This window comes from Corapipo altera, unplaced genomic scaffold (assembly GCF_003945725.1).
Source record: "Corapipo altera isolate COAL_440 unplaced genomic scaffold, ASM394572v1 22b, whole genome shotgun sequence".
Classification (NCBI taxonomy): domain Eukaryota; kingdom Metazoa; phylum Chordata; class Aves; order Passeriformes; family Pipridae; genus Corapipo; species Corapipo altera.
In genome coordinates this window covers 25,984,231-26,005,326 of record NW_020884876.1, presented here as the reverse complement: position 1 = coordinate 26,005,326, position 21,096 = coordinate 25,984,231, and the positions used below count along the sequence as shown (strand labels likewise).

At 40.6% G+C, this 21,096-nt stretch overlaps 2 protein-coding genes across 2 annotated transcripts in view; one reads left to right on the top strand and one right to left on the bottom strand.

The window, feature by feature from the left end:
* METAP1 (methionyl aminopeptidase 1) overlaps positions 1-6,873 on the top strand; it is a 27,514-nt gene extending 20,641 nt beyond the window's left edge. Inside the window, exons 9-11 of the mRNA XM_027636217.1 lie at positions 2,153-2,296; positions 4,650-4,715; positions 4,885-6,873. Coding sequence (XP_027492018.1) covers positions 2,153-2,296; positions 4,650-4,715; positions 4,885-5,045 — 371 coding nt within the window. The 3' untranslated portion in view covers positions 5,046-6,873. The remainder of the gene's footprint in view (positions 1-2,152; positions 2,297-4,649; positions 4,716-4,884) is intronic.
* A 2,799-nt stretch (positions 6,874-9,672) lies between these two features.
* LOC113943872 (alcohol dehydrogenase class-3) lies at positions 9,673-19,985 on the bottom strand. Its single transcript, XM_027636219.1, has 9 exons — positions 19,888-19,985; positions 16,835-16,936; positions 15,775-15,916; positions 15,087-15,174; positions 14,062-14,281; positions 13,280-13,540; positions 12,407-12,542; positions 11,389-11,527; positions 9,673-9,971 (listed from the first exon to the last, which is right to left on the bottom strand). Exons 1-9 carry the CDS (start codon positions 19,897-19,899, stop codon positions 9,947-9,949), a joined length of 1,125 nt encoding a protein of 374 aa, XP_027492020.1. The 5' UTR covers positions 19,900-19,985; the 3' UTR covers positions 9,673-9,946.
* Positions 19,986-21,096: the final 1,111 nt, after the last annotated feature.

Genomic DNA, 21,096 nt, shown 5'->3' with positions numbered 1-21,096 from the left:
CCTTGATGTGAGTAGGTTAGAGAATATGACAAGCAAAAGTGTGTTTTGGAAGACCTTACTTTTATAATTTGTATGGTGTTGCACAGTCAACCAGTAAGGTAAAACACCTTTTGAACACTTAAACATATCTCTTTACCCCAGCCAAACATGATGGTTATTTCATAAAGCAAGTTAGAACTCTTGATTTTCAGCTGTGGGAATGTGCCAGAGAAGACAGATCCATATCCTTCAGTACGCACAGAACTTCAACTGTATTGCTTAGTTATAACTCAGGACAGCTGTATTGAGACATACAATGAGAGGGAAAGGTAACTCAGTCATGTTCAACTTCTGAAAATAAAAACAAAAATCTCCAAAGTCCCTGGAAATACTTGTATCATCTATATCTTTTATACCGTGTAGCTTCTTAAAATTCCCAATATAATTTACTCCCTTTAAGGCCTCTAGAGACTGAAGTTTAAGGTGTTGTATAGGAAGGCTTTAAACTTGGATTTAATCGAAAGTAAATGAAAAAAAGTTATAATGAATATAAATTTGGTTAATAATTTGGAGATGGCTAGCCAGGTTGAAAAGACAGAAAGCCATAGGAATGATGTCTTGTGTATCCGTTGTATGATCCAAAAAAAACCACTGCAGAGCTGAGCTGTGAAGAATGTAGATTGTCTGTTTATGTGGGATTATTGTTCTGAAATGACTGCTTTGTTTTTCAGAGCTAAACCAGAACAATGTTTATCTTTGCTCCTGTACTTTTATTTTTATTTTTACAACAAATGTTACATGTGTTGTCTCTTATCTTTTTATTTCCTGGCTTTGATGTATAAACTATGACAGAAATTCCCCTTTGTGTTCATTATAATGAGATTTAAATTCTCGGTGTAAGTTTTCTTTACCATCTTTTTAGATACTGTAACAGGTTTTAATGGATTTTAGACATTGCCTGCGAGTAGAGATTCTGGCAGCAAGTGTCTCAGCTGTTAAAAAGGGTCACCTCTCCCCTCTTTAAATCATCTTAATTTCTTGGCACTGGACCAGCAGAGCTCTAACTAGGAGAGCTGTATGAGAGAGAAGCAGAGGGCTCCTTGCTGCATTGAAATGAGTTGCTTGTGCTGTCAGGCCCAAGGGAGATAGTACAAAACCAACAGATTAATCTCTTGCCCAGACTTCTTTTTTTTTTAATTTTGGGAAAAGCATGCACACTTCAGTAATCTAATTTTCTTCTTATTTTCTGTAAATTTAACATGGAGATTTCAGTTGTAGTTGCTTACATTAGCAGAGAATTGAACTAAGTGGTTTCTTAATGTAAAGTTTTAGCTTTATGTGAACTCTGCTTAAGGTGGCTTCACACAACCACATGACATCTGGCTCCTGAAGGAACAGCATATACTCAGGGAGTTGCAAGTGCTCTTGAAAAAGCATTCACATGATTTTTTTTATTGTTAGTGGCTCAAGGTTGCATTTGGTATGAATCTTCATTAGCTGATGGATGAAACATTGTTGCTTTTATGATATTATTACTCCCTTGTCCAAGTGCTCGCAGTGAATTTCTCACACCATTTTCATGTGTTTCACACTCTTAAAGGCTTCTCAAAGGGCTTGTCAAAAAAGTTAGCCCTGAATACGAACACACGTATTTGCTGTAGCGTTGTCATTGAGAATCTTGACTAAGAGTAGAGATACCCCTCTACTACTATGTGAAAAATCTACACAAAGGACTAAGAATGTATCAAAAAAAAAAAAAAAAGAAAAATGGGTAAGTGTGTATTAAAATATAGTTCATACATTCATTGCAAGAAGCACTGCAGCTCAGGGTGTGAGAGCTTAACAAGTACTTTGAAAGTTGTTTTTAATTTCAAACTTTGATACCCTTTGAATGTAAGCATTTGCATCCATGAAAGGAAGAAAAGAGTGTTCTTGTGGAAAAGGAGTTTTCTTCTTTCTCTCTTGGTTTTTTTCTTTTATATGAGACCATTTCCTCCCTCTCTCATGTTATTGCACTCATTTATGTACTTAGTGGATTAAGTGATCATAGGAAGTTACAGACTAGAACAGATGGACATACAAGCCATGAGCGCTACAGAGATGGTGTTTTGATGGTTAGTTATGTGGAAGGAAAGCTCTTTAAATTTCCATCTATATCTCCTTAATTTTGCAGTAAAACCTGGTGTTCGGTACAGAGAACTGGGAAACATCATTCAGAAACATGCTCAAGCAAATGGATTTTCAGTGGTTCGGAGCTACTGTGGGCATGGAATCCATAAACTTTTCCATACGGCCCCTAATGTGCCACATTATGCCAGTGAGTATTTATTCCCTTGTCCTGTAGACAAGAGGGGGTTTGCAGTGCATGCACTCAATTTATTTCTTGCTTACATTCTGTAAAGTAGCATGTTGCCAAACAGTGATCAAGTTAGCATTTTGGCCCTTGGGAGTTCTTTTTTTTTTTTAACTCTGTACAATAGCATCCTCTATGAACCTAAATAAGGTGAATATATTATATAATAAAACATTCTGTGCCTTCACCAGAGGTAAGTGTCAGTTCTCATCTGTACTGGTTAAATGCTCAAAGTTTTTGCCTGAATTCTTAACTCAATTCCCTTAGACATTCTTGTCTGACATGAACAGGCAAATGTTTGTCTCCTTAGAAAGGCTAAGCAAAAACTTACTCCCATTTCCAGATGTAAATAAAAAACATTTTGGATAGTATAGATGGGTGTTGTGTCTGAATCAGGATCTTGTTTCTTTACGTTTCCTCATTTGAGTGTTGTGATCTGGTTCTCCTGGAAGCTTCTTTATAATGTTTGGCAGAGGAGGAATGATGCCAGCAGTGCTGGTTTTTGGAAATACCCATGGGCCCCGTAACGGTTTTTCCAGCAGGACTAAGGAACAGCATCCACAGAGCCAAAGGAGGGAAACTTAAATGCCAGTGGACAACTAAGGATAGAGTAAATATCATGAATGATGTTCATCATATATGATGAACAGTTCACACTCACTTGAGCTGTAAAGCTTCCTTGACAGGTCGCTTATTTCCTCAGACCTGACAGGTGCCTCCATCTTCTCATCTCCTAATGAGCTTTAACATATCTCCTAATGGTTATAGACTACTGATTCCTGACTTTTCAACTCATCATTTCCCTAAGTTATTTTTTCAGAGAACATCTGAAAAAATCTGTTAATTGTGGGGTAAAAGGGTATCAAGATTCCTGTTGTGTACTTTTTGGTGTGTAGAATGAAGAAAATCTGGATTCTTTGGAGATGGAGAGCATTTTATACCAATTAAAATTCAGTCTGAGAACAAGGAAATTCCTCTCTTTCCTGGCTATTTAGAACTTTGAACTTTTTTTTTTTCCCCTTCATTGAGCAAATATGCCTGTTCCTAAAAAGAAAGGTGCAGGTTTGTTTGGTTTTTTTTTTTTCCTGGTATTTTTAAATACAGATTCACAGCAAAAACAAAGTGGAAAGATCTGAGGGACTTAAAGGCTCATGAGAAAATGAGATAAAAAGAATGCTGCTGCTTATTTCTGGCTTACTGTGAAAGGAGTTTGAAAAGCAAAAAGCTCATTTTATAAGCCTTTAAATTATTTAACAAAACCATGAAAACTACAGGGAATAAAGGACAAAATTTATTCAGATGCAGAAGACCAGAAACTTAAATATAAGTGTTGAGACAAAAAATACCAGAAGATGATTGAGACAGAGACAAGACCATTTAAGTAAAAGAAAAATATTCCGGTTGCTGTTGTGGCAGCTTGATGTCTGAGATTTTTAAAGCGTCTAGGTGGTTGAGGCAGTTTAATAAATTTACACAATTAAGAGTTAGGAGGATGGGGAATCTGTGTGCAAAAATTGATGCAAATTGTCTACAGCAGCAAAGGAGCTTGGAGCTGACGGTTCCTGTGCAATCCTGCAGCCCTCAGGCTGAGTCACATCTAAGCTGCACTGCCATTCTGGGTGAAACAGGGCAGTGGAAAAGGGCTGAAACCTTTCTTCAGTCAAACTACACTCCTAGAGTCGTGCTGTGCTTCAGTTCATGTGCCTCCACGTAAATATTTTTGGTGCATATAACATCAAAAAGCTCCTGTCTTCTTGTCTCGGGTGCCTTGAAATTCTTTGCTGGTTTATGTTAGCTAAAGAACACAGCATTGTCACCCTGGCACTATTATGACCCCATTACCCAGAGTAATGAGGGGGGCATAAATGGAGTCATGGGATTACTTAACCGCTGTCATATTTTGACCATATTGGAGCTAATGGCTCAGTGGAAACAAATAAGGAGGTTTCAAGCCTTCTCTGGGTATCTTAAGTGCTTTTTTTTTTTTTTTTTAAGTAATGCTTTTCATTATAGAAGTGTGCAGAAATTCCTGTATTACATTTGTTCAGTGTTTTTATAGAGCTAGAGTTGAAATTCTTGTTGTTGGAGAGAAAGACAGCAATTAATTTTAAGCTCCTCAAGTAAATATTTTAGTGTTGGAGGATGGGGGGAGAAGGAAAGAATTAAAGGAAATTTTAATGTAGAAGTAAAAATGCACAAGTGAACAGGTCATCTTGGAAGGGCTTTTCTGACTCTACAGTATTATTCTAGGACAAGGATTCATTCATTTACTAAGATGGTATCACTTTTTCTAACTTGAGTGTTTATTTTATTGCAGAAAATAAGGCAGTTGGAGTCATGAAGCCAGGTCATGTATTTACAATTGAACCAATGATCTGTGAAGGTGAGCAATTTAGCAATAGAGTAAAATGGTTACTCTTGTTTACTCTTCAGTAGTGATGGAATAGGATGCTGGTTCTATTCTGTATAGTTGACAGATTTTTCCAGTTCTCTTTGGGGAACTGTTATCTGTTACTTGAAGACTGGCAAAAAGTCACCATTTCTGTTTTTAGGTGGTTGGCAAGATGAGACATGGCCTGATGGTTGGACTGCGGTGACGAGAGACGGAAAGCGATCGGCCCAGTTTGAACACACCCTCCTGGTCACCGACACGGGCTGTGAGATCCTGACCCGGCGGCTGGATAGTATTCGTCCCCATTTCATGTCCCAGTGAGACCCCAGGCTGAGCAGGGAGATCGGAACGATACATACTGGTTTTGTCTCTGTACTATGCATTTTTTTAAGAGTACAGAATAGAAAGATTTCATCCTTTACTTTGTTCTCAGTGATTGTAGATAAGAGGAATATCTTGAAGAACCTGACCCAGTGTCTGGAAAAGCAGAGAAGAATGGAAAGAATTTTCTTCTTTCCTCCTACCTACAACACTCACACTATATTTTTTTTTCTTTAATTATCTCTTTAGCACCTTTCTTCCAATTAGACCCACAATTGCTTCTGTTGCTGCCATGATATTAGCTAGAAAAGTGTGGGTAACCTTTCCCACCGGGACTTGATATTTTGGGATTCAGGTTTTTTTCACCACTTCAGTGTGCCCTGTTGCTCTTGGCATATGAGTGGCACCTGAGATTTTAAGCATTTCTAGTTCCAAAGACTTGCTCCTGCTTCTGCAGATACTGTTCTAATGGGCTGGGCCTTGTTTGTTTATCAGTTGAGAAGGGGGTAGAAGGGAGAAAGACACACACTTCTGAGAGCAGGCTACCTTACTTCTGTCCTCATCTCTCTGCTGATGGCTTCTGTGGTGATTCCAGCTGTAGGTGACACACTGTGTTAATGGCAGGACTTGTCTCTTGATGGAGATTGGATAGTATGGGCTTCCTACAGAGAAAATTAATAAATTCTGTTCTATATGCAGCTCCCTGGAATAAGCTGCTTCTTGGCGAAGCAGTTCTTACAGGCAGCCTCCCGCTCCAAAAGCTTGGTGAAGCTGATGTATCAGATTTGGCTAGGTAAAGGAATGAAACAAGAACCAAAAAGATCCCATGATTCATGGGATCCCTACGTGTGTTAGCTGTGGGGCGTTTTTTAAAGGTACATCCACAGTAGCTGTGGGGGAGTGGATTTGCAAGACTTACAGTGAAATGAGTGTATATCTCGAAACCAGTCTGAGTGTGTGAAAATGAAATGTGTTCAATGCTGTATTTGTTTTCTTTTGGTAATTTTTTAACGGGGGATTTCCCCCCCCCCCCCCCCTCAGTTGAGTGAGTTTCATGCTTTTGGAAAGTCTTAGGGGGGCAGCTATGAAAACTGATCTTTTTTTCCTCAAACTGGGTATAGAGTGGGCAGTGTTGGTATATATACCCCTTTTTTTTTTTTAATGGGTCATGATGAGCTGGAAACTGTTATGTTAAGGAGAGTGGATTGATTAGACCTCTCTTCTCTCCACCCTTTTTTTTCCCATGCTCACTTCCCTTCCATAATCTTTAGTTTCTCTGCTGAGAGGATTTATTTTTTCTTCTGAATTGTAATTAAAAATTTTTCAGACTCCATTGCAGACTTAGTCTTACACCACTGTAATGCAAGAAATAAACCAATGCAGACATTAAATCATACAATCATGGGCACAAAATACACCTTTTACAAGGTGTACTGTGGATTTGGTGCCACAGACCTGAGAACGTGAAGTACTGCATACCCTTGGCTCCCCTTGGCACTGCAGAATTGAGGTAATTAGGGAAAAGGGGTTAATTAGTGCTTCACAGAACTGGACTCGTGTACTCCCAAATTTGCCAGAAAATGTCTTTTCTGCCCTGAGTGCCTCAGACCTCTGTTGCTGTAAGAGTATCACTGCAATGTTTTCATTACCTTTATTATTATTTTTAATTATGCAGTAAAGTGACCTGAAATGATGCATATAGAGCGTGTGTGTGTGCATATGTGTGTGTGTGTATAGATTTTTAACAAAACAGACTGTAGTACTTGAGTGGAATTACCTGTGTTGAATGAGATGTACTGGGGAGATGACTGTCCTGGAGGTTTGCCCACCATATCATTCACTTGAATGGCTACAACGGTCTTGCCTTTTCTATGTGTGTGTGTATGATGGGGGGGGGGGCTTCATTTTTGGTCTATAAAATAAAAGTTGCAGCTGCTTTTAACAGAAAGAACCTTTTTTTTTTCTTTTTTTTTTCTTTTTTTTTTGTAATCCAAAACCAGACATAGAATTCTCAGTTATATCCAGGTTTGCTTGCAGTAGTGCAAGCTGCACTGGCAGGTGCATGCAACCATTTAAAACTCACCCTTAAACCCACACGTGTGCCACTTGAATACCTCTTTGTTGTTGCATCAATACAACCAAATTTAGCTCTGCACATTTTTAATACAGGCAATCTATGATGCTATGCATTTCTGCCTATAAATGGAAATCACAGCATGATAACTGCTTATACTGTCCATACTACTACAGTATTTTTAAAAGAGTAGAAAGCTTAGTTAGCATCTATACCAGTTCTTTCAACATGAGATGGCACATCACAGAACAAAACTTACTAAATAAAAATATTGTGAAAAGCTATTTTTCACCTATCTGAGTCTTTTCTTGAACATGACATATTAGACTTGTGCTGACTGGACAGGGGAAATTAAATATTTTTGATTCTTATGTAAGTTGCTATCCACTGAAATACAAAACCCAACTTAAATCTGGTTTCTAATGCCATTTTTAGAAATTATATACAATTTTGCCAGAAACATAATCCTACAATTAGTTCAATCTCTTAAAATATTCTCCCTTTGCTATCATGTAAGAGAGTGTGGAAATTCTTCATGCTGTTTCTGCAATTTGACATGAATATTTAAGGACAGAAGATCTGATAGTGTTGAATAAAAGTAACAGCAGGAGGAGAGGGGAAAAACTGTGTATTTTACATGACAGCCAGCAGAGTACACGCACATTTCACATACAGTCATTTGGTGGAAAATTTTTGTCCACCAAAGTTCTTCCCATTGTCTAGATGGTGCAGTTCAATACAGTACCTTGACCATCAAACATGCAACACGAGCTCTTGTGTTTGAGTCCTTTTGTTTGATCAACAACTTCAAAAAACTATTTCAAACATGCTCCATTCAATCAAGTGCTTTGCAGGACAGAGTAGTCTGGAAGCTCAGCTACACCATGGCCAGGACATCAGTTCTTCAAGCTGGGAAGTAGCTGCGTGTCTTTGACCCAAGTGCTCTGGTATTACTAAATGTCTTTGTTGTTCACTTACCATCACCACAGACACTCTGAGATGCAGAATCTCTGAAGTAATAGTGTAATGCAGACATGGTTGTGTGGGCTTGATCTAGTCTGTGCAGCACAGAGGAACAACTGTTCCAGTATAAGTATTTTAAATCTGTTAGATCCAGCAGGCAATAGTTTGCCAAGATGTTGAGTTAATATTGCATCGATCCCATCTTGTATTTATAGAGTACTCCTGCAGGAACAGCTTAACAGCAAGTAGTCTGAATTTTCTGATGTTCAGCTAGCCTTTCTGGAGCTACAAGGTACTGAGAATCAGTTTACTGCTGTGTTGGAGGGCTCACTTTCCTGGTACAAATCCACTTTTTCTTTCTTCCTGATGCTCAAAATTGAATTCTTATGACATTCACATTTGTTCTTTGCTGTCTGAAATGAAGTTAGAAATGCAGCTACCTCAACTATTTTCAGAATGCTCTAGGGATATCTTTTTAATGACAGATGGAAAAGATGTAATTGTCCCTGTTGTAGAGCAGTGTCTTGGGATAAGGTAGTTGTTAGTGGTGAGAGGAATTTCTTCTAATAAGATTATGGTTTGCATTCAGCATTCTGTGTAGCAGTTGTTTTCACCAGGCTTCTTAAAACATGAAACTTCTTTCTTAATCAGTGTCCTCAGTTCACTGAAAAACACTGAGTTTTTATGTATCTGACTTTTCTTTAACAGGCTGGTCTTTCTGCCTCTGCTTTGCAATCTGTTTTCTGCTGTTCCTCTGTGTTTTTCTGGCTGTGAGGCACTGCTTCCACATTTCAATACAAAGAAATTTATCCAGTCAGATCACTTCAACAAGAGTTAAGAAAACCTGCAACTCCAAAATTGAGCCTTAACTCCTACCGTCCAACGAACAAAAAAATCCCACAAAACCCTGAAGCCTTCATCACACAGTGCTCTATACTGTTGTTCCCCTGCACCCATTAAGAGCAGACTCTTGCTCTAACAGTAATATTTCGTGCTTCAGTGGCATGGATCCTGTTTCTCACTGGAGGTGACAATTCCACGCTGTTTGGTTTTGCAGTGTTGGCTGCAATGTTTGCATCATTTGCCAGTAACTTTAAGGAAATGCCAAAACTGCCCTACTGCAGTCTTGGAGGACACTACTAGAGCAAGTGACTAGAGTAGTCTATGCTATGATCTTTTCAAGAGGCCTGCCAATGAGACAAATGGGAAATAAGGCAAAATATGGACCTCCCAAGTGAACATGGGTACACCTGGACACTGAAGTCACACATCCAACCACACTCTGCTCTATGGTTGGCTTCAAGGTTGAGCTGGATGCTGCAATCTATTGCAGTCCTAGAATAGCCTCAGAAGCTTGAGAACTGCTGGAGTTCTGGCCACTTTCAGCACAGGTGCAGCAAAACAATGCTGCTTCTCACCCCAGCTGTGCTCAGCAAACTGCCTTGTGCAGTGAATCCCACATCATTTGCTGTTGACTATGAAAAATGCTCTTCCTCTGTCATGTACACAATACACTGTAAAATCACTAGAGGAAAACAAGTAAGACACAACAATCATAGTCAAACTGTTAATGCTCAATAATTCCAACACTGTGTTTAGAAATAAGCTTTTATTAAGTAGATTGAGTTAGCCACTATTGAATTTGAAGGAGTACAGAAATAGAAGTTCCACAACCAAGACTGATTCTGTAATGCTATTCAGTGGTTAACAATTATTTATTATTTAATACTCAGAATGCTCACCCTAAAATACGTAGTCTTCCTAGTCCCAGTGAGTTTTCATTTGCTTGATTCCTCCTCTATCAAAAATTCCATTTTAAAAAGGCAGTTACCATGGTGCTGGCCAACTACATCCATGTTTGTCTCTACAGTTTTAAGACAGTTCGAATGCTTAAAATGGAAAAGAAAAAGAAAAAAGTTACCAATAAGTCCATTTTCTCCCTATCTCTGCCCTCCCCTTCATTGCTGACACATTTTAACTTCTGTCTTTTGTAAGAATGAAGTTATGCTTATGCTTATAATATTTATTAGAAATCCTGGTTAAAAATGGGTTTGTAATGCTTGTTATCAAAATGGATGCTTTTTCAAACCACGGGTCAGTTTTCAGTAGCTAGCCAAGAAGACTGATCAGGAACAGTAATATGTACAAGCATTCTCTCTTGGCTCCTTGGAAAATGTTAAATAACTTTCATTAATAATTTCCTAGGACATGCTCATGGAAGAATAAAGCACTGCAATGTCACAGAAGTTTGTAGTAGGGAAAGGGGAGCAACTGCTCATGAAATTTGTGTAAAGGTAGCATTTGCAATTGTAACAAATGCAGTTATGTTAACTGATTTACCAAAAATAGGAATCATGAAATTAAGCAGATAAAATTACTACTTTTGAGAGAGTCATACACAATACATAAATATAGACTGAGATCAAGTACAAAGACCATGTTGGTTTCTGGAGATAATGCTCATAACTATTTATCCATCTGCAGATGAACCTAAATATGGATAAACATAGTTGCCTGCATTAGTGCAAACGTATCCTCTGATCAGAATACCCTACTCTGCACTGCTTTTGCAGTTGATCAGTACTTGCACCGTACACTGCTTTAAGTGCAGCAAGACTCATCACATATCCAGCAGGTTTTTTAACCAGCAGTAGGGTCACTCCAATATGTAATGGAGTTGGGCCTCACTGGGAAGATTTATACAGCTATGGCCTAGGTCTGCAGTATGAACAGTCCAAATTGCCATTTATCTTAATAAAGGCAGGAACTCCTGTATGTGAAGTACAAACCTATCATATTAACCTTCTACCCCAGTTCAAACTAGAAGAAAAAAAAATTTACAATGTAGCATATTAAAAGATCATTCCAAGTAACTCACTGTGCTGGTAATCTACCCTAAGTAATTTGAAAAATATACTGAAATCTGCTACTTAATTAAAATAGACTAATAGCTTAGTGACTAGTAAAAATGTATTAACGTGAATCCTCCTTTATTCTCTTTACATTTCTTTTCATGAGGAAGAATGTTCTAGGGATGTTGAAAGCGTGAGACTGACTTGTCCCCTTTATCAGCTTTACACAAGTGTGTATTTCCCTTATACACTGTTGCTTGCTTTCTGCTCTCTGCCTGTATTTGGCACGTGCCTGGAAGCTCAGAGAAAGTGTCCTTATCTCAGAATGAATGTTCATGGCATATGTCGCCCTTTAGCCTCGCTGTTTAAAACATGACAGTGGGCAGGGAACCTGTATTTTGACAGTGTCTCATCAAGAAATGTCTTCTACACCTTTCAGTATTAGGAACATTACCTCTTTCCTGAATGCATCAGCTCAAAAGCCTCGTTAATTTTGTCAAAAGGCAGGGTGTGTGTCACAAACTCATCAACCTTGATCTTTTTGGACATGTAGTCAGTCACCAGTTTTGGCACACTGTCTACACTCTTCCAGCCTGAAAGAAAGAAAGCATGCCTTGGTTTTTCCCCTTTCCAACCATCTCAGAAAATTAAAAATACAACCCTTACACAGGCATTTGTGTGATCAGTATAAAAAGAAACCGAGATGAGTGACATGTTAGTCCATCCTGCCCCAGGAATGCAAGAGGTCTGGCAGAAGCACACCTCAGCCATAAAGAAGTGCACAGATCATTCACCAGCTATTTCAGCATTCAACATAACAGCAGCCCTCACCTAGGAAAGCATACACTTGGCATCTCTATCAGCCCCCCTGTATCTTTATAACCCAATTAAGTTTTGTATTACTTGAACAAAGAGCAGTGTAATAATTTCAAATTTGAATACTTTCATGAACTTCAGCAATTACTGAATTCCCAAGTTAGCAGCAGCTGTAAAAATCTCAATGTGGTTTTGGGTTGATAGCAGAAAATATGTATCAAGCACTTCTTGCTTTTTATTTTAAAGATCTTTATAGCACATTCTCATGTTATCCCCACAATTTCCTTAGTGGTTAAGCAACACAGAAGTACTGATGCGAGCTGCCATCTCCTCAAAGACTAGGTCCTTTCACTGGACTAAACTGAACCAAATCTTCACTTGGTGATAAAGCAGTCTCTGTATACCCCTCCTTTAATCCTGAATAGCATATAGATATATTCTCTCTTTAGAATATGTGAGATATCATCAATGTGTTGATTTGTGCCCTGTCTGTAGGAATAACACATTTTAAAAGTCTTTATCTTAAAAGTCAATACATCATTTATGAAGAGCCTGTCAGTAGTACATTCCTTGCACAAGCAAAAATGAGATGGTGTGTTCTTCCCAGCTTTAACCCATAGGAAATTATTTTTATCCCCACACCAAAAGAGAGTTACCTCCAAACGCGGTCCCTTTCCATGTCCGCCCAGTTACCAGCTGGAATGGCCGTGTGGAGATCTCCTGGCCAGCAGCAGCTACTCCAACAATCACACTGACTCCCCAGCCTTTGTGGCAGGCTTCCAAGGCAGCCCTCTTCAAGAGGAGACAGGACAAAGCAGAGCATTTATTGCTAATGTCTGTGCTGCCTTGACAGGTTGCACTTCCCTTCCGCCAGTTAATTAATCACATCAGTATTTAAGGAACAATAAATACACTGTAAATTACATTAAATTTTCCATTGGTTCAGATTCCTTATACTGTTAAAGGTCCACTTTGCACTTTTTATATCCCATCTGGCTTCCAAAGAAGTCACTCTGAACTCCCACTGAGAGTTGGGATGAACTGAAATCACAGACCGTGTTACTGACAGTTGGAAATGCTGTTGCAATTCCTGAAAACACAGCCTTACATTCAGTAATACTTCTGCATTTCCAAAGGTGAAATTAAATCCTTGAGGAATTACAGAACTACTGAGTGGTCCCTGAGATTTTACTGTTCATTGTACAACATATTTTATGTGAGTTTTGTTAATTTTTCAACTGTCAACATACAAAAATTCAGGATTTCAAAGAAGTCCCATTAAGGAAAAGAGTTTGTAAGTTATGCCATTTTCAACCCAAGAAGTAGCAGCTGCTTTCATTACATAATTAGGATTGAACCTAAGTTGTCCTTTTTAGTCACAGCAGTTATCATTACTACTTAAAAAAAATGTAATGCGTATGGCATGTTATCTGTAAGAAGAAAGCAGCTCATTTTGCTATTTAGCTGAGCAGCCCAGTGGCAGCTGCCGAGTCCCTCCCCTCTAGGCACTCCTGTCAGGCAGCACTCACCATGACTCCAACGTTGCCGATGCACTCAAACGAATAGTCCACACCACCGTCAGTCATCTCAACCAGCACCTCCTGTATGGGCTTCTTGGAGTCCTGAGGGCTGATGCACTCAGTAGCTCCAAACTCCTTGGCTTTGGCGTACTTATCCTTGTTAATGTCGATGCCAATGATCCGGGATGCTCCTGCTATTTTACAGCCCATAATAACTGCCAGCCCAACTCCTCCTAAACCAAAGACAGCACACGTAGAGCCAGGCTCCACCTAGAATAAGAACAGAGTCATGAGCAGCAGAAAAAAAATCCATCCTTCCATGTGAGTGGGAAAGACAGGTTAAGAAGTCTGTGATAAAGGAAAAAATGAGACTTTACCACTTAGATAAGGAAAACTATATAGAAATTACATCCAAAAAGTTCTTTAGGTACTAAGCTTTTCTTTGTCCCCAAAGACTTGGCTCCTGTAACCTGCCCTAGACTCAAGTACACTCACCTACCAGCTCTGTCTCACCCTGAGCTTCAAACTAGCAGAATGACTTGCAGCAAGAAGACGATTAATTGGAAAAGTAATTTATATATAGATGGTGTCAAAAGGGATGCAAAATTCTCTACCTGTATTTCCTCAAAAGGGCATCAAGGTTCTTCTAACCTGATCTGGCTTCTATGGAGAAGTTAAAAATTCTTAGCTCAACTTCATCAGTTGAAAAGGAAGAAGAAACAGATTTGGTACCTGACGTTTACAGTCCTAATCTAGTCCCTAAGCTGTGTAACAACAACCACAGCCTTTACCTTAGCAGTGTTAACAGCAGCCCCGTAGCCGGTGGAGATGCCACAACCCAGCAGGCACACTTTATCCAGAGGTGCTGCAGCATCTATCTTGGCTACTGAGATATCAGCCACCACAGTATACTCCGAGAAGGTGCTGGTCCCCATGAAGTGGTAAATCTGCTTTCCTTTGCAGGTGAATCTGCTGGTGCCATCAGGCATGACTCCTTTCCCTTGAGTAATTCTTAAGGCAAAGACAGGAAAGTGCAGTCAGAGTTTTATGCAGTAAATACTCTCACCAGACAGTATCCACTAAGCAGCAGAGAGGCAGATGCATACTTGCACCTTTATATTTTAACCATTTCAATAAACCTAGGAGTTCACAGAAATTAGATGCTAAACTCCTAAAACTTCATGTTGTTAATTCCTCCATGGAAGCAGTGAAAGAAATGGAGTTTATTAACATGCTGACCTTACTAGCTACCAATGCTAACTGCTTGTGCCACGGTACCACACTGCCATCTTCCCCTACTTCAGTACCCTCCCCTTGAGTAGCACCTGTCAGTGATGTCACTAGGGCCTTTGTTTGGGTTTGTGAGACTTTTTCTTCAGAATAGGAGCTGGAAATTTATCTGGGAAGCAACCGTTAAAGAAAAAAGCATTGTCTATATAATTTTGTATCACTTGAAAGCTTTGGTGTTCACTACCAAGAGCTAAATTCCCTGAAGAGCAGCCCTTAAGTATGGATTAAATATGGAGTCACAGCAGTTATGTTTTCAAAACTGTGGACAAAAGCTAGCGGTTTGCACCTTCACATACATGAAAACAGAGAAACAGATTTATGTAAGGGGAAGAAAAGAAAAAAAAAATTAAGAAAGAATGGAAAATAATGCATAACTGACTCCTAAAAGATGTACTTTCCAAGTCATTAAATGATGCCTCAACAGAATTATTCTTCGAAGAAAACTCCTGTCAATTACTATCGATAACTAAAACAGGTATACATTGAACAAATTGTGTGTCAAAAAAATAAAAAAAGCCATACAGACCTTATCTTCTGGCACAGGTTTGTTTTAGGATTTTTACAGAACTTGCACTCTCCACACTGGGGGATATATAGAGGGATAACAGTGTCCCCTGAGAAAAAATATCATGTGAGTAGTTATTGAGTCAAGTAAGGCATTCTGAAAAAAATGAAGTTACTTGATGCTCATTATGTTTTTCCGTGAGTTTCTATTTACTTAAAACCTTTGTGTATTAAAAACTGTTTACAGTACACAATGATATCATTTATAGACTGTTAGATAAACCACTTCAATCATGTCTGAGCAGACAGCCTATCAGAAATTCATCATTCCAGAACATATAGAAATGTTACGATAAATCAAAACAACCCCAAATCAACAGTGAAAAACATGAATAAACACTTTAAGCCTTTTATTAAACCAACAGGTAAGAACTATCATTTGAAAAAAAAAAATCCCAACCTTCTAACAACATATTGATATGATTTTGAGCAAGAAATTGGTATGCTGGGCTCTTTCAAGCATTAAACCAAGAACACATTGAATAGATTAGTGTTGTATCTCACAGACAAAGGAATCCACACAGGCATACACTGTAGAATAAAACATTAACTCCTGCAATACAGCATTTCAGTGGCCCAGTTTGACAGCTGGCCTTGAAATAAAGTAACACTTTTAAGAAAGGCAGAAAACTTGTAAGATATTTTCTTACCCTTCTTTACTTTTGTTACTCCTTCTCCAACACTCTCTACAATTCCTGCTCCTTCATGTCCCAAGATGACAGGGAAACATCCTTCGGGATCAGCACCACTCAGAGTATAGGCATCAGTGTGACAGACAGCAGTGGCAACTATCTGTGAAGAAATTTATAATCTGAGACACCTTGAAGAACAGAACAGTAGCACAGATCTAAGTAATTCCACTTGGTCAGAAATTCAGAACAACAGCCAAGTCAAATTTACCAGTTCTGGCAGCACTGGTAATATGGCCAACATACCTTCAACTCTTGGCAAGGCACTTTTTCTTACTTTCAAGAAGACATGAGAGTACATTTTTATAATTTCCATCAATTAAATTCTGACATTGAAAGGGGTAAAAGATGACAAGTGGTTTCTTAACTCAGTACTCCATGTCATGTCAAAGTAGGTTAGCATCTCAGATTTGAATTAAATTAGTCTCTCAAAGGTAAAATTACCAGGGAGACCACACAGAACTCTCAGTACTGTATTAATCCACTTTAAATAAAATAAATAAATCCACGGTCGTAAGCACCATGCAGAGACCCTTTCCACAGAAATAAGTTTCCCCTTAATGTATACTTTTTGGCAGATATAGGCTACTGGAAAATCCTGATGAAATCATAGACTTGGGTATTGGGAATCCAAGAGACTAATCACAGCTCAGCAGCCATAACTTATGGCCTGACTGAAGTAAAATCCAGCATGTTACACAGCTGTAACAACTCACAAGCTGCTGCCCTTCAAACAAGATCAAAGATGTTCCCAGTTTAGATGTTTGTGGGAGCGTGGTCTGTAACAACTAGAATTGATCCCCAATCTTTAGACCAGACTGTGAAGTGAGACCAGCAGAAATTAAAAGTGTTTTTCACAAACAGAAGATCTAAATACTATAATTTTCTTATTTGTAAGGCCAGCTGAGATACTAATGAACTAATGCCATCCAACGTTTCTTCTGTTGGCAAACAAATTGTTCAGCTTTAATACTTAGTCTCCCAAAATACAATACATATAGCTAACAAATGATTTAATTACCTTGATACGAACTTCATGAGCTTTTGGGGGAGCAACTTCCACCTCCTCGATAGAGAGGGGTTTACCTGCCCCCCAGGCAACAGCAGCCTTGCATTTAATAACCTAAAAGACAAAAACAACAACAAAAACTAGGACATCTGTTGTATGGTTCATTTAAAACAATTCTTGTTCAGCCAAGTGAGAAAATGAGAGAAACACTACTGACTTTTGGAAAGAGTCCCAGATCTGAAATTCATAATTTCAACACAAAGGTTTAATTGCCCCACATTCGCTTTCAGGAAGCTAAATAATAATGAGCAAACCAAGATCTGAAATTTGGATGTCATTCTCTTACTGAGCAAAAAATATAATAAGCCCGGGAGTGCTTAGGAGACACTCAAATACTGCAGTGAAGTGAGCAGTAGGAACGCAAAGATTATGCATAATAAATATATAATGCATAATAAATGTAATAATGCATCATAAAAATGTTGATTTAAAGTAAGAGACTGGCATTCATTTCATTTATGTTCCTTAAGCACAGAGTGTTCAAAGTTAAGAAAGTTCATAACAGAAACTGAAGGACACATAGTGGTCCAAGAAACACATCAAGAGTGAATATCTTATGGCTTCCAAGTAGGATTTTGGCAAGGAGATGTGTGTGCATGCAGCAGAGCCCTCCAATAATCCATAGGGACCAGAGAAACTTCACTATAAGGCTCCTGTCAGTGAGTTAGTGTGCACCAACAACTCTGCATGGATTTACTGTTAGCAAGTCTTCATCTGCTGCTCTTGGCACTTGCTGTGACAAATCCTGCTCTGCAACCATACCAAACATCTCAGGAAGTTTCTGAAGCCCAACGGTGCATAGCCTGGATGAAAGAGCAGAGCTTCCGGATTTGTAAACTCTGTTGACAGGTACATATGCACAACTGACTGAGAAAATCAGCAGGCATTACAGATTCAGGTGCTAAAAGGATAAGCATCTGGAGTCCCCTTAGAGGTCGGTTTTACGAAGATGACTCCGGGTCTGTCCTTTAGGATGAAGTGGGCAGTGTATCAAATACTCTGAATTTTTGCTTTCTGACAGGAACATCTTTCAGCAAATATAATATTGAATAGCTTCTTAAATGACACACAGATGAGTTGTGAAATCAAATTCAAGACCTTATCTACATAAAACCTGATGAGGAATGCTGTCACAGACTAGATGGCTTTGGAATGCAATCTACTCCAGAATGGTGTGCACGTATTTTGGAATAATTCAGTTACAGCAGAGACTTGCACTGATTCTCTTCCACTTAAACAAGGTCTAGGCCATTGCTATTGGAAATATGAAGCGTTTCATAACATGCTCTATAAACCAACAGAAGAAAATGCCATTTTTTGCATTCAAAATAGCTGTGGTGTTCCCATGGAATCACTGAAAGGGGATTAATGCAAATTCCCAAGACCAAATATACAGTCACCCAGCCTTTTTGAAATTTCACTGTCTGGAAGAAATACCAGTGCCAAGACCACCTGTTGCACTTGGTAGGTCTGATTCAGCACCTGTGATCAGGAGAAAATAATGGCTAGTCTATGACTTTCTGTTGTACTTTTGTTGTATAACAAACAATATGAGACTTTGCCAGAACCAGTTAAAATCCTCAGTGTACCTGTAACAGCAGAATTGCAGATGTTTACCTTGGCTTAAACTTGGTAAAATAAATACTGCAGGCCCTAAAAGCTTTGTAACAGAAAACAGGTATCCATTCCTACAGGCAGCAGGGTCTAGATTAGACACAAACACCCTTAACCTAGAAACATGAAATCTCCTTCTCCTGCTTTTTATTATCAGGGTAAATATTACAAAAATGCACAGATTGTGCCAAAGTAACCAACTGTGGAATCACAGTGTGAGTAATCGGTCATAATCTCTAAATCTACCAAAGATTTTGCCAGAAAATCCAAATTCAAAGCACAAAGTGCAAGAGGAGCCATCATTCGGTAAATCATTTACTGGTTTTCAATCCATCCCTCATCTTCCCCTCATTAAGTCATCACTTGTTCTTGCACAGGAGACTGCACATTCCTAAAATTGTTATTTCCACAAGCTTAGTTAAACATGAAATTAAAGAGGGGAGGAAAAACAGTCTCCTTACAGGATAAATTCTGATCTTCCTAAAACCAAGAGTACACATGTGGAAGCACATTTTCAAACAGTAACTTCTGATTCAGAAACTTCTAAAGAAGCTGGCTTTTGAAACTGCAGTCAGTTCACACAGCCACAAAGGCCTCTGGACTATTCAGAGTGGATATCAGGAAAGCCCCATCTTCTGCCCTCTCATTATTCAAATCTCTCTGCTTTTGCTTTGCTGAAAACCTTGAAGCCAACAACTGGAAAAAAACCCCAAACCACCAACTTTTAGCAGTTCTTCATCTTCTCTATTAACACACTAGCCCAGGAGCACAGCTGTTGAGTTGCCTGTAGCTACACACAGGATCAGCTCTCTCACTCGAGACGAAACCGAGCTGCCCTATCTGCTCCGAAACCACCTGGAGCGTCCGGCCAAGCGAGGCCACCCATCCCACTCAAGCCCAGGGCAGCTGCAGGAATTAGGCGCGGGATTAGCAGTAGGTCTGGACTACCGCGCTGTTCGTAGAGCAATGCAGGGAACCTGCCAGGCAATGGCTTTCTGAGCAAGCACCCCCTCCTTCGAGACAAGTCGGTCGCATCTGCCCAAAGCCCACAGGAAACCACGCCAAGCTCAAGGTCTTCTGCTTGTCCTTCCATCGCCGCGACCCTCACATCCACAAAACAGGCGGGGGCGGGAGCGCGGAGACAGCGGGACACCCCCCGTGTCCCGGCTCCCGCTGGCGGCGGCGCCAGGGCGGACAGGGCGGACAGAGCGGGCAGGGCGGGCAGGGCCCGCACCCCCGGCCGAGGGCAGCCCCCCGGCACGGCCGGGCACCGGCAGGGAGGGCAGGGCAGGGCAGGGCTCGCCCGCCTCATCCTGCCCTGCGCAGGAACCCCCGCGGGACCCCGGGCGACATTCCCACCACGGAACGCAGACCAGCACAAGCCTCCTTACCCCGCTCGCCATCGCGCACAGCTCGGCCTCCCGCCGGAAGGGGAAAGGGAGCCCGCCTCCCTCTCTCCCGCCTCTCTCCCCGGGGCGGTCGAAGGAACTGGCCCCTCCCTCCCTCAGTTCGCTTCTTTCCTTCCTTCACTTCTTTACTTCTTTCCTTCCTTTTCCTTTCCTCCTTTCCTCCTTTCCTCCTTTCCTCCTTTCCTCCTTTCCTCCTTTCCTCCTTCCTTTCTTTCTTCCTTCCTTCCTTCCTTCCTTCCTTCCTTCCTTCCTTTCTCTCTCCCTTTCCTCCGTCCCTTCCCTCCTTCCCTGCCTCCCTCGCAGGGCTGGAGCGCCCGCGGCCGGTCACATTCCCGTTGCAGTGCTTTTCTTCCCGCAGACCCCGGGAAGATCCGTGTGTTTCCTGACGGCGGCCGCAGTGTTGCATTGCGATGTGGCTGCTTTTGTGGCTTCTGGCGGCTGCACCAGCGTCTCACATCCCGGTCCCTTCAGTCCCACAGGCAGATGGATGTTGTTCTGCCTGTGAGGGAAGAGGCCCGTTGTCCTGGCTAATGGGCCTTGTCTGCAGATCCTGCCGGCACCAGGTTGCCCAGATTCTTCCCGAATAACGGAAGGTCATGGACCCCTCCTGCACCATTCCCTGAGGAACTCAGCCGTGCGTGCATGTGCCTGCCTTGCCTCTGCTGGGCAGTCCCACTCTGGAGATGCTTGGTACCTCCTGTATCTCACCTGGACACAGGTGGGAGCTGACTATATCTCCAGTGCAGGTCCTTTGCACCTAAATCTGTTCTCAGCTGGCTAAACTGCAGAGGTGGAGGCTTTACTGGACAGCAGCGTGTTTCCAGCTGTGTGAAAGACAGCCCCTTTCCAGGCCAGGCTAAGGGATCTGCAGTGGGATGGAAGTTTTGGCTGGGCCTCTTGACATTGCATCCAGCAACCTTTGAAGCAAAGGGGCTATTTATACAAGATGGGATTGTTAAACTCCTCACGCTGTTGTTTAATTTTCTGGAGAACCTTCTTTCTCCTGGTAGGGTAGGAAAGGCTTCTTGTGAGGCCTGCAGACATGGCCATGTAAGATCAGGGGAATGGTTCTGCAATGGGCTCTTGGGATTTTACATGAGAGGTGCTGGTGCTTGAGGAATTGCAGAGTGTAACTAAGTCCCCCTCAGTAAGAAACGGAATTTTTATTTTCCAGTGACACAATAGCAAAGC

Coding starts and splice junctions, on each gene's coding strand:
- LOC113943872 (XM_027636219.1), bottom strand. Junction 15,175..15,774: donor AGTAACAAAAGTAAAGAAGG/GTAAGAAAATAT, acceptor ATTTTTTCTCAG/GGGACACTGTTATCCCTCTA. Junction 13,541..14,061: donor CTGCTGTTAACACTGCTAAG/GTAAAGGCTGTG, acceptor TTCTTATTCTAG/GTGGAGCCTGGCTCTACGTG.